This window comes from Pteropus alecto, unplaced genomic scaffold (assembly GCF_000325575.1).
Source record: "Pteropus alecto unplaced genomic scaffold, ASM32557v1 scaffold177, whole genome shotgun sequence".
Taxonomy (NCBI): Eukaryota; Metazoa; Chordata; class Mammalia; order Chiroptera; family Pteropodidae; genus Pteropus; species Pteropus alecto.
Window position 1 is genome coordinate 12,439,510 of NW_006442207.1, and position 12,373 is coordinate 12,451,882.

The window sequence follows — 12,373 nt, forward strand, 5'->3', positions numbered from 1 at the left end:
CAGCAGCAAAAAAAAAAGTACACCTCTTTCCTCTTTATCAAAACATTCCACCTTCTCTGAGGCCTGTGACTTCTATGACTGCTTGCTAAGCAGAGTGGACTGCACCACAGATCAGTAGCTTCCGGCCCAGAGTTTGTCCACCTTGGCACCACTGACGTTTGGAGCCAGATCATTCTTTGTTGTGACGTCTGTCCTGCATACTGTAGGATGTTTATTAGCAGCATCCCTGGCTTTACACGATAGGTGCCAGTCACAACACCCCACCCCTCTAGTTTTGACAACTAACTATGTCCAAACATTACCCGACGTCCCCTAGAGACAGGAGCACAACTGCCCCTAGTTTAGAATCACTGTTCCCATCAAATCATACCACACAGTTTAGTGCAGAATCGTGTTCCATTCAGTCTTGTTGCCTGTTTAATAACAGGCCTTGTTGCCTCTTGGGCTCACCAACTACTCTGTAAATTCCCCCAAAGCAGGATTGATGTCAATCTCTCAAGTGCACCTACCCTAGCAAAGGATCAGACATGCAAAAAATCTTCAGAAAGTACTGGTCCTGGTTACTGACCATCAAATAATCCCAGAAACTAGTCTTGCCCCATGTTCCCTGTGCTTAAAAGCCTAAAAGCGATAGGAAGAAACTGTAGCGATGTGATTTTGCATGACCACTGAGAGACCTACTTACGGCTCTCTGGTCATGACAGGTTTACAGTAAACCAGGACGATCCGAGCCTGGCCCGTAAATTTGGAACTACACCCAGAGACGGGGGAGTGATTGCACATTCTATTTTTGTTGGCAGCCTGCCCCAGGCTATCCCGGACCTCCCCACCACACTCTAGAGGAGTGGGAAGTCACAGGTATTCAACCCAAGCCTGGTGGGTAACCAGGGATTTCCAAACACTTGATGAATAACCACACGATAAGTTGGGCAGTATTTGAAACCAAGAATAAAATCATGTGTCACAGTTCAGTGGAAGCTCCTGAGAGGATGTGTTAAGCAAGAGAACCAAACAATAATAAATATTCTGGCCTCCTTAACACAGTGCCCAAGGGAACCAATGTCTTATGTGTGACGCAGTTGCAGCAAACCCTAAGCCACTTTCAGGAAGAGCAGTCACTGTCTCACACTCTAGCCATTCTCAAAGCCTGTCTCTCTCCTGAAATGCATACTGTTTTCCACCACTGTTTCGCCTCTGTTTCAGCTAAAAGAACAAGAGAGGTCAAGCAAATCACCTAAGACTGAACCATCATTTCTAGCAGCCAGCAACAGAGGGCTTTTGTGAGGTCCAGGGTTCACGACCAGTTGAGTCCTTCCCAGGAAAGTAATGGCTACAGACGGGCACAGAAATAGCTAAAGCAAGTCAACCTGCAGGGCTGTTTCAACTACAAATTAGCACAGAGTCAAGAAGAGTCAAGGAGTTAAGAAACTAGTATCTGGCTGGTAGGGAGTTAGGGCAGGAGAAGGAATTTTAAGCATTTTATTTTATTATTAGTTTCAAGTAAACAGCCCAGTTTTTTAAGTAACCCAACATTATTCTGTTTTTCTGAACCAAAATTTACCTCTTCAAGGAAAAGGGGTGGGAGGGGGTGGATCAAACTCATGGGATGTCACTGGAGGAAGTGAATGTTTTCTTTGGCTCCATCCTGGATAAAAGTTTCAAAATCAGCAGATAGAATCTTCTTTTCCACTAAATTACTGTGCAGTCTACTGGTTTCTCTTTGCTTTGATAACAGGAATGTGATGAAAAACAAGCCACATTCCTCTAAAAAAAAGCAGCTTCTTGCAACAGAGATGGTTGGCAGTTTAAAAATTCACCTGAAAGGGCTTAGATAACAACCACCCTTTCTCACCTTTAGGGGACAGTAGGGAAATGAGGTGTTTTATGGCGCTGTCGCAAGACTCTTACAAATCAGTTCCGATAAGCATTGTGGCTTCAATCTCAGGTAGTACAAACAGTGTCACCTTGGTGTGTGCTGCATTATACACAGCCAGTTTTCTTCCAAGAAAGGTCTTGCTTAATTTGTCCTGAACCTGGAGAGAGAGGCTAAACACACACAGGAGGGTAATTGTGACTGGAAGTCAACACCTGGTCCTCTGCAGGAGGTCTGGCAGCAGCCTCTGATGCAGGTACCATACCAGAGCGATATGCATGAGCAGGACAACACTGAGAAGACCTGGCCCCAGAGCCACCAGGGTCATACATTACCTGTGTGATTCTGAATAGACAACTCGTTGAGTTTCGGTTTCCTCACAGTATAAAGGAGATAAGACCTCCTACCTCATGGATGGCTGTCGTGATGAAATAATAAAAGTATCATGTAAATGTTGGCTAATATTCAGCAGTTCAGGGGTTCAATTAAAAGTTGGCAAATTCCCTCTTCCCTCTCCCTAGTCATGGCTCCCACCTTGCAGCTTCAGGCTGGCTATCACCATAGCATTTTCAGTGTTGTCCTTGTAAGACCCTGAGGTCTCTTACTATGCCCAGGGAGTAACTGAGGTTCAACACTCTGGTTGCCCGGACATCCAGCATCAGGCCTATCAAGGGCCTGTAGGTACCAGCTCCCCCTTTCAAGAATGCAAACAGCTCCTTGGGCCAGGAGCTAGTCCCTTATGTCCCTATCCATGACAAATTCTAATGTGGCAAGGGCAAAATGCCCAAGAGGGTCCCAGATCCACCTCAGTTTTGTTGGAGACTACTCATTTCCAGTATCAGGGATCATCTTACTTTATCGTGTAAGGACAACTTAAGGGACAAGTGGGCCCCTTCCACAGAGAAAGGCAACATTCCAAGGTGCGAGATATAAAATACTGTCTTGACAGATCTAGCCTGCATTTCATAGACGAGAAGTTATCATCAACTGGTCTTTCCACACACCCACAGTGCAACAACTGAGATTATCGGATTCTGGAAAGGGCCACCTGCAGAAAGCCATCTCTTCGCTCCTCTGAATTCCTGCAGCGCTCTGATTCCCTCTAACGTCACTCAGGACCACCTGCAAATGTTCCATTGCCTGTGTACTTGTTCTGTGTCCCCCACCTCACTGTAAACTCTTTGAGGGCAGAGGGAGGGTTTATACCTCTGTGTATCCACAACATGCCTTGAACAGGTGCACAAAACTTTTCAGATAATGTTGGTCATAAGAATCCTCTAGCATTACAAAAGCGATGGCTTCTGAATCAAACGGGAAATTGAATTCATTCAAATCAGCAGAAGAACATTCTATTGCCATCGTGTTCTCTGGAAATCAGTAATCCATCTGTTAGGTATACATGATGGATTCTCTCTTAACCAGGAAACTCATTTTCTGATCTTGCCAGATAATAAAGGAACAGCATGCTCAACTGTGTTTTACCTAAAATCTGGTACATGGTGCCATTCCCAAAAAGTTCAGCAGTGGACTCTCTTCTGAACTTTAGTTCCTTTAAGTAAAAGACTATTCCTTAGTCAAGGCTGTAGTAGTTCTATAATGCAAAGGACAATTAAGACACTTCACTGGAAGCTACAGGTCTATCTGCCCTTTACAGACACTGAATTCATGCCAATGCATTAGACTGAAGGGCCCTAATGCATTCCTCCTTCTGTGTCATAAAGGACACCAATATTTGGTGAGCTAAGGTCCTTAACACCAACATTCACAGATGACAGTTTCCTTTCTCATTCACAGAAGAAAACAAAAACACTCCCAACCTGATCCGTCTAGAATGCTCTTCCCCCAGCTCATATGTCTGGTAATCTCCTACTCATCCTTTAAGATTCAGATCAGATAGCACCTTCTCATGAAAGCCTTCTATGCCACCTCCCCTCCCCCAACCTGATTTAGTTGCCTTCCTACCCTCTGCAGTCCTAGTCCCTGGGGATTCCTCAGCTAGTCTCACCATTGTTAAGTAATTATTTCCTTGCTACAAAAGGTGGGGCGGGGGCAGGCGTGGCGCAGTGAGTCTCTCAAAGTGCAACCAGAAACTGAGTCTGAACCACCTGGGGAACTTCATAGAAATGGATATTCCTGGACCCCAGGCCCAAGATTTACTGAATTTACATTTTAATAAGCCTCACTCCCAGGTGATTTGTATGCATTTTGAGAACTCCATCATTAGAGTATGAGCTCCCAGGAAGTAAAGATTTATTTGTCTTTCCATCCTTTGTGCCAGGCTCACATTCATTAAGTATTCAAAATCTCCATACAGTGGCATTATTCAGTAGATGGTGTCTGCGTGACAGTCTTCACAGAGTAAAATGCAAATGTTCACAGACAAGTAATGTCTTATCTGGTCCCTGGGCCATTTAGGAACAACCTTCAGAAAAGACACCCCGACTGGAAAAACACATTAACCTATTCCACTCTCACAGACATTGGGCAAAGCAGTTTGGGTAGTGAGGGAATTTTCAGGCTTTTTAATCAAAAGACCAAGGTTAAAAAGAAACAAACCAAAAAAACACTTCAACTACCATTTCCCTAACTAGCTGAGCAACTTTGGGAAAGTGGCTTAACTTCTGTTAATCCTCTGCATGCGCTTCTATAGAAACAGAATCCCACTACCATATAAAGCACAACTGTTAGTTATGTGAATTAAGAGGGAAAAAATATATAAAACACATATTATATATGATAAACACTAATAGCATATATTTTTGTGTCATTTTTTAAAAAACAGAATTATCATCAAGTAATCTTCAGAAGGCAGGTTTTGACATAGGTCCAATAAAGAACATTAGTTACACTGTAAGCCACAGAAATGCTAGAAATATACAAAATCATGTAACCAAAATACTCAAAGGTTTGTTTTTTTTTAAATGCAAAGCTTGAATCACAGACGCTTAGGTCCTCTAGTTCAGCCTTCTACCAGGAAACTGATCAGAAAAATGAGCTCAAGGTTCACGTACTGCTGATCCTCTGAGATGCCCCCCATGACAACCAGCCCTCCTCTCACTTAACTGAGTGGAGGTTACTGGACCACAGGCCCTCCTCAATACATGAGATTAATAGTATATTTGTACAGTAAGTGACAGCCTCCCAACTCGCAGTCAAGGCACAATGGGTAGTAACCAGATGACAGGTGCAGGAGCTCTTGCCCACGACACCCTCCAACTCTGAAAAGGAGGCTATCCCTCTAGCTTCCAGTTTCCTGTGCCCCTGCAGTCTTGCCCCCTTTAGGAATGTGGGCATAACAGCTATATTTTTACTACAGGCCTACTCTCAGCCAGCCAAGGTGCTATTTTAAATACATTCTTTTGTGAAATCGTCCCGATAACTGAGTAGGTCTTATTATTTCCATTTCAAAGATGAGGTTCGGAGCAGTTAGGTGGCCTGCTCAAGACCCTGGGGGAGCCAGGATATGGGTGCAGGTATTTCCGGCTCCTCAAGCTCTGCTCTTTCCACTGTATCAGGCACTCTCCTCTGCCATCTGACAAAGCATGGGTTGCTTCAACCATACTATTTCCAACGCTGCTCAAAATCCTTTCCAGGGCTCATCTGCCCACAGGTTAAAAGGACAGCCTTTCTTGGGCGACAGAGGAAATGCTCAAATGGAGCCCCCACTCTGCATCAAAGGAACAATGAAGATTAACCAGAGCAGTAAAGCAACGCGCGGAGCTTCCCAGAGAAGCTTACTTTTAAGGAATTTCGGGCAACCCAAGAAAGACTTGCTCACCTAGCACTCTTCTGAGAAATCAAACCAGCAGTCCCTAGCAGCAACTCTCTAAGGTTTGATCTCATCTGTGGCTTTTCCTCACCCAGGAACAGGCAGCAGAGGGTGTGTGTCCCTCCCCACCCCCTCGCACAGCCGCTGCTGGTTACAGTTACGCATTCCGATACAGACAAGCCTTTCAGACCAAAGAGGGGGTGGGGATGGCCAACTCTCAGAAGCCCTGGAACAAATAGTTGGCAACAGCTGTGTTCGTAGCAGACAGCAGTTGGTCACTCGCTACTGTTTTCTCGTCCCACACTAGTGTCCCTACTTCAAACGGTGGCTCGAAAAGCAATCAAGTCTCAGCCACAGGGGTCTATTGGCTTTGAAAGATCGGTCAGCAGGGCCAAAATGTGGCCAATCCCACCCCTATCCCTCTGAGGTGTCCAGGACGTCCATCAGCCATATAACCCTGACCACATGCTTAAAAAGAAAAAGACTTTGGGAGCCTTTCCCTTTAAAAGAAGCTCCCCTCTCCCCACTTAGAATCTCTTTAGAACCAGAGGACTGTGAAAAAAAATCTCTACTAACTAGCTAAATCAAAATGGAGAATAAAAAGGGTTTTGATCAAGAATCCCACTCTGCCTCTCACCCTCCCCCGCCTCCCACCTCAACTGTTTCCTCCATAAAGCTCTGGAAATAGCTTTATGGTGTTTAATGGAAAATCAGAAAGGACGGTCCCATAGAGACCTCAGGGATGTAGGGGGTTAAGAATATGGGGGCTCTGGAAGTAAGGAGCAACTAGCAAACAAGAGGAGACTGGAAATTTCTGTATGGGAGCTGGCCTGTTATAACTGCGAGACATTTTCTAAAAGGTTCCCTCCACCCAAAGCAGTAGTACCATAAACAAGCTCCCACCCTTCTTCCCTTCCCGACCCGATCCACATACAACCAGTTCAATTACCTGTCTAAGACCCAAAAGGAAAGGCATCCTGCAAGAGCATCGTCCACACTAACGTTTGCAACAAAAGGCTTGGAAAAGTTAAAGTCTTAGAATGAGCATTTCCCCTGGAGGTCCCAGTTAAGCGGCCTTCCTTAGCAAAGCAGACACAGTAAACAGAGTCTTGGGACCAAGCAGGCACTCTCCCTCCTGCTCTCCTCACTACTCCCCCCGCCTGGCTCCGACCCACCCCCACCTTCTCGTGACATATCTCAGACGCAGCAAAGCCGAAGCTGTCTGCCAAGGGGGAAATGACATCAGTTCAGGCACAGCAGAAAAAACTCCAGACAGCTGCTGTGGAATATTGAGAAGGATGTGCTGCAAACCCACGATGGCCAGCCCTGGACTCACCTAGAGCTGGAGCCTGCAATGGAGGACAGAGGCAGCCCCCGCTCCCATCAGCTCCACTCAGCTCTGAGCAGGCTCGGGTGTACATCCACCAAGGCTCTAAAGCAGAAAAGAGCTACATTTCTCTGAATAAGGACTGGACACTATAGCCCCCAAGGTGTTGTTTCTCCCTCTTTCGAAAGAAAATCAAGCCCACAGAGACTGTCAGTTTCACAGAACTTTTCTACCCCGACCCCTGCCAGACAGTGCTCAATAAACAACAGTGCTTTAAGCCAGGCTGTCTCAACTTTCTCTAGAGATTGAGGCAATTTGCAGACAGGTGGAGAGTCACCTCTTCCCCAGCTAAGGTAGGACACACTACCTTCGACGCTGACCTCTCAAGCCCTCGCTTCTACAGGAGAGTTTATGTTTCATAAACAAATTGCACACATACAGGTGCCAACATCTTTCCTCACTTGTCTTACAAAAGGTACAAAAAGTCCCACCGCAGCCTCCAAAGTTGCCAGTAAAGCACAGCATCTATATTTAAACCCAGCCTTGCTTCTGAAAAGTTCACCACCTTAGGTTTGTCATGCTTTCTTCCCTAAGCTCAGCTTATGGAGAAAATGGCACTCTAACCGCAAGCTGTGCCCAAGTAGCAAAGGCCCTGGGGTTGGTGTCCTGATCTGACTTTTCCTCGTCAGCGGTGTAAGCCAGCTCTCATCTGGCCACTGTTCCCGAAACAGCAGGTCACAGCGAATCCACAATCCTCTAACAAAGACAACACTAGCAAAGGACAAAAAGCCTGTGTTTGGATTTGGACTCGCAAAAATGACTTTCCTCAAGGAGAACAATCTTCAGAGGACTTTATAAATCCCAAGTTACCTTCTACTAACTTCTTAAGCTGCAAATTAAGTATATTTTCCATAACTCAAAGCAAGTAAATCTCATCTTTCTTTCTATTTTCTGCAACAATTGTCTTTCAGTGATTTTTAGCAAGGGCCTCCATGGGAGCAGCACTGTGCTTGGGCATGACCCAGGTAAATCAGAAATGATTCTTGCAAATTAGTATCTATCACCCCCCCACCACCACCACCTAGGACAATAAATTAACAGTACCCAACATTTACAGCATGGCGAGTTGCCAGAAGTACTTCTCAATCATTAGCGAATCCAGCCAGATACACAATGTGCTTGCCGCAGGTCTCCCACTGACGGTCAAGGTCACATCGACTTTCCCAAAAGGAAATGAATGAGCCAAGCCAGCTGAGCCATTTCCTTGAGGCTCACAAAAAGAATGAACCTCAGCCCCATTGCTATGGAGAAGAGAAGAGAGGAGTACGTAGACTCCTCTGCAGGTGTCTGGGGAGCAGGGAGCCATTCTTCGGCAAATAGGTATTCTCAAGAGACGGTTAAGCAGTCTATCCCGTGCCTTGCTACCACTGTCAGCTACAGGCCAAAGTGCCAGATAGACCAGCCTGGACATCGAGACACTGCCACCAGAAGAAGCTGTTTTCAGCACTCTCCCCTTTTATTTCGTCAGTTCTCTGGCAACCTCCGATCACCACAAAACACGTGTACCATTATTACCTTTGACAGCCAAACTGGAGGAAAAGGCACCCTCGGCCCTTCATGGTCAACTCTGATCCAAAATTACCTGCTCACAAGAAAGAGTGGCACCTGAAGTTCTCCAGAGAGTACCATGGAGTGAGAGTACCTATTCGTGTGTTCCACACCTACTGAACACCCATAGTGTGCAGGCACTCATTGTTCTAGGCACTGGGGATACTGCCATGAGCAAAATACTCAAGAACCCTTGCTATGATGGGCTATGGAAAAATTCCTCATTTCTAAACAATATTCATCAGCAGTGATCTCTGAATAAGTAGACTTGACAAAATTACTAGAAATCCAAAAATAATTTCATAAAAATTCAACCTAAATCATCAAAATTACATCACAGGCTTCCTGACTTCCCCCTAATGAATCATTCTTTTATGGATGCTACTAAGACAATGTTTCTAATTAGCATTTTTATACTTTTTCTTCTTATAAGATTATAAATTCCTGTGTGCACAGAAGCACTAAACCCAAAGCATTACGGCTAGCACAATATCATACACTCTAACAAAGCGATTGCTGATAATGGCTTCTTTACACTAATCTACTTCTCCTTGGCCCAGCCCCTTGCTGACCAACCCACAGTAAGCGCTGAGATGTGGCGGGTAAAGAGAAAAAGAAGCTGAATTGGCAAATGAAGGCATTACCAGGAAAGCAACTTCACTTTTTGCCATGCCCTCCCTGCAGATGTTACCACAACCCAGTGACAAAGTAGTCAGCTTTGGTATTTTAAGAGGCAAGATGATCATTAGCAATTTCTGCCAGTCTGGAAAAAAAGGGTTCTTTTATGTAAGTGATCCGGGCTCGAAGGTAAGTCAAATCCTTCTTCACATAATTGTAGTCATCTGCCTGCTGATGCAGAATTAAATTCAACGATGAATGCACCAATTTAAAAAAAAAAAAAAGGAAGTGTCACACCAAACCAGAATTAGGCAAGATTATGTTATCAAAATGCTGTAGTTTAACAACTGTTTGTGGCCTCAAGCAGTGTCTGAGACATCATTCCACTGACCCAGTCCCCTCCCCAGTTCATCGTCTCCCCAATCACAGCAATGCTGAAACTTTTGGATTTGGACTAACTTATTATTTAAGAAGACATACTGCAACAACATATACTTTCGTAGCTAGCAGTATTCATTCTCTCACTATAGCTAATTTAAGAAACTTTTGGCAACATTTTTCTAAGCAGCCTATGCATTTATAATTTTTAAATTATGGGACAGAGGTGGAGAGAGATTGTTATTTGTTCAGCACTGACTCTGTGCTAGGAACTCCATTTAACCAACATCTGAACTCCAGTTAACCCCCACGACATAGGTACTATTATTCCTATTGTTCGGCTGCAGAAACTGAGGCATGTGGAGACCTTGCCCAAGGTAACAGAGCCAGCAGTGGGAGAACAAGGATTTGAATGAAGCCTCTTGCTCCAAAGACCTTTCCTTTACAATAATACAGGAGTCATGATAGTAGATCAGAAGTTACTAATAAGACAAAAACCAGAAGAGAGGGTCAGCTGAACATTGAGCAGACATGCATGCACCTGGTCAGTGCCCCAGCATCCTGCTTATGAGACTGCATTTATACTGGATCTGACAGTGGTGGTCGGAGTGTAGACTCAGGGCCCTTGGCCCCCAGAACTCCCATTCTGAACTACTTTGCAGCCTGAGTTCTGTGAGGGAAATGACTGGGAAAGCCCTGAAGATCTCATCTGTTCCCAGTACACAGCTGGTCCCCGAACAAGGAGCAAGCTGGAGCAGATCTTCCCATGCTCTGGATCTCAGGCCGGCTGAGGCTGAAGGAGGATAGGGGCAGGGGGCTGAGGATTCTAATTTCAAAATCGAGGAATCAGAAAAAAGAGAGTTTTATCATAACAGGACAGCAACTTCCAGGCTTATAGGGTAGGAGACAATTTCCATACCTAAGGCCATTTTATTTCTAGGTGCTTTGAGTAGAGACTGCTGGGCAGATATAGAACATCTAAGGTAAGAGAACTTATTTTTCTCAGGTTGGGCACAGGCACATTTAAAAGTCCTAGAGTTCTGATTAAAAAAAAAATAAAAAAGATGTAAATACTAACTCAAATCCCAAAGCAACATGAATGCCACAATAAAAGTCAAACCAAATATCTTCACATCATGAATGTGAGGCTGAGCATTGATAAAAGGATTCTGGAGTAATTATTTTGGGGAATGCCATGGGAAACATTCCAAACCCAGAACAAAGATCTGCAAAACTCTACCAAATAAAAATGCTAAGGATTGCTTAGCTGCCAGGAGGCAACAATACTAGCTTATCTGTGTCCTGGGGCTAGACAAAAGCAGACCTGTAGCAGGCCTGCTGAGGCAAGAAAACCCAGGGCTCCTGGTTTCTGAGCAGGACAAGGAGCTCTACAACTCATAGGACTTATTTCTTCTACACGTTATCCACTAAAACAAACAGACAAACAAAAACCCATGGAGGCTTTCCTACTACTCTACTACTGCATCTTCCACACAGCTCTGAAACGCGGTATGCAATAACTTGCTAAACATCACAGGATACATTTTAGAGGCATAAGACCCTAACATATGTTGATATATAACATTGGACAGATAAAAAACGTGAACGTGAGCCTCGGTGAAGCTAGTAACTCTTTCAAGGACACACACCTAGTAGGCAGTGCAGCAAGCATTTCAACCAGGCCCGTGTGGCTCCAAAATGGCTTGAACACACAATGGAGACAGTATTCTAATATTGTAATAGTCATTTCTCCCTCTTTTGTGACCTGTTAATCACATCCAGCCAACCAGGATACACCATGAGGATGAGAAGGGTGGACTATTGGACAAATCCGTCTTGCCCTGGAGGATTCCTTTATTTAATTACCCAGCTAGGGAGAAAACACAGCGGACTCAGAAACAAACACAAGCATTCCATAATAAATGCTGGGGAGGAGTAGAGACACAAGCGCAAGACGAGGTCAAAAGAGGGAGCCACTGAGAGAGAATGGCCAAAAAAATTTTATTAAGGGATAAGTGCCAAAATAACACGTGGGGTTTGGGTGGGAAGACGAGTACACTAGGCAAGGCCAAATCACGAAAACAAGGGCACATGGAGCATCCGAGAAAGGCAGAAGATGGAAGCGAAGATCAGCTGGAGGGAGAATGTAGTGGGGCCCTACACGTTTGTTTTTACCAAATACCTCTGACCAGCATATTTTTTTCTTTCTAATGACAAAGGCAGTGCCACAACTATTGAGGAAAGAAATTTCTACTTCACTAAGTGTCTTAGGCTCTCTTTTTGCTTGTTTCATTATATTTACTACTAAAATAGGATAAATCTCGGAGTCGATTTTGTTCCACGCTAGCGGGTAGGAGAGGTGGAAGGAAGATACCAGGTCAATGGTATAGCCTCAGTCTTTTAAAGAAATAAAGTAGCTGAAACCGGTTTACAACAGCTTCCTAAGGTTTCTGCCTCTATTTCCTCTGCCCCTGAACAGGAAAACCCTTTTGTGATGATAATCAGCGACTCCACAATATTTATTACCTTCACGGACTGACAATTGCTGCCCTCTCCAGAGAATCCAGGGGTCTCTGAAACTCACCACTGACAGGAGGCTGTCACTGATGGTTAATGGGCTGTCGCTGGATCTGCAGCTTTGGCTTTATCAAGTACTACAGCAGCCTTGTTTGTTTTTGTACCAAAATGCAAGGTTCATTTTTCCTGCCCTAGAAACAGTTCGACCTCAACCAAACTGGCAAATAGCCAAGAATTACACGAAAATCAGCGAGCCACAGCTCAGAGCTGTCCCCAGACACAT

General features: G+C 44.7%; 1 protein-coding gene across 4 annotated transcripts in view; it reads right to left on the minus strand.

The window, feature by feature from the left end:
* The window catches only part of WBP1L (WW domain binding protein 1 like), a 56,170-nt gene that overhangs the window by 29,313 nt on the left and 14,484 nt on the right, over positions 1 to 12,373 (minus strand). Inside the window, exons 2-4 of one of the 4 annotated variants that reach the window (XM_025039153.1) lie at positions 2,209 to 2,291; positions 1,853 to 2,046; positions 1,562 to 1,645 (exon numbers count right to left, since the gene is read on the minus strand). The exons of 2 other annotated variants lie outside the window; for them this stretch is intronic. In XM_025039153.1, coding sequence (XP_024894921.1) covers positions 1,562 to 1,603 — 42 coding nt within the window. In that variant the 5' untranslated portion in view covers positions 1,604 to 1,645; positions 1,853 to 2,046; positions 2,209 to 2,291. The remainder of the gene's footprint in view (positions 1 to 1,561; positions 1,646 to 1,852; positions 2,047 to 2,208; positions 2,292 to 12,373) is intronic. One more of the 4 variants, XM_025039154.1, reaches the window with a different exon arrangement.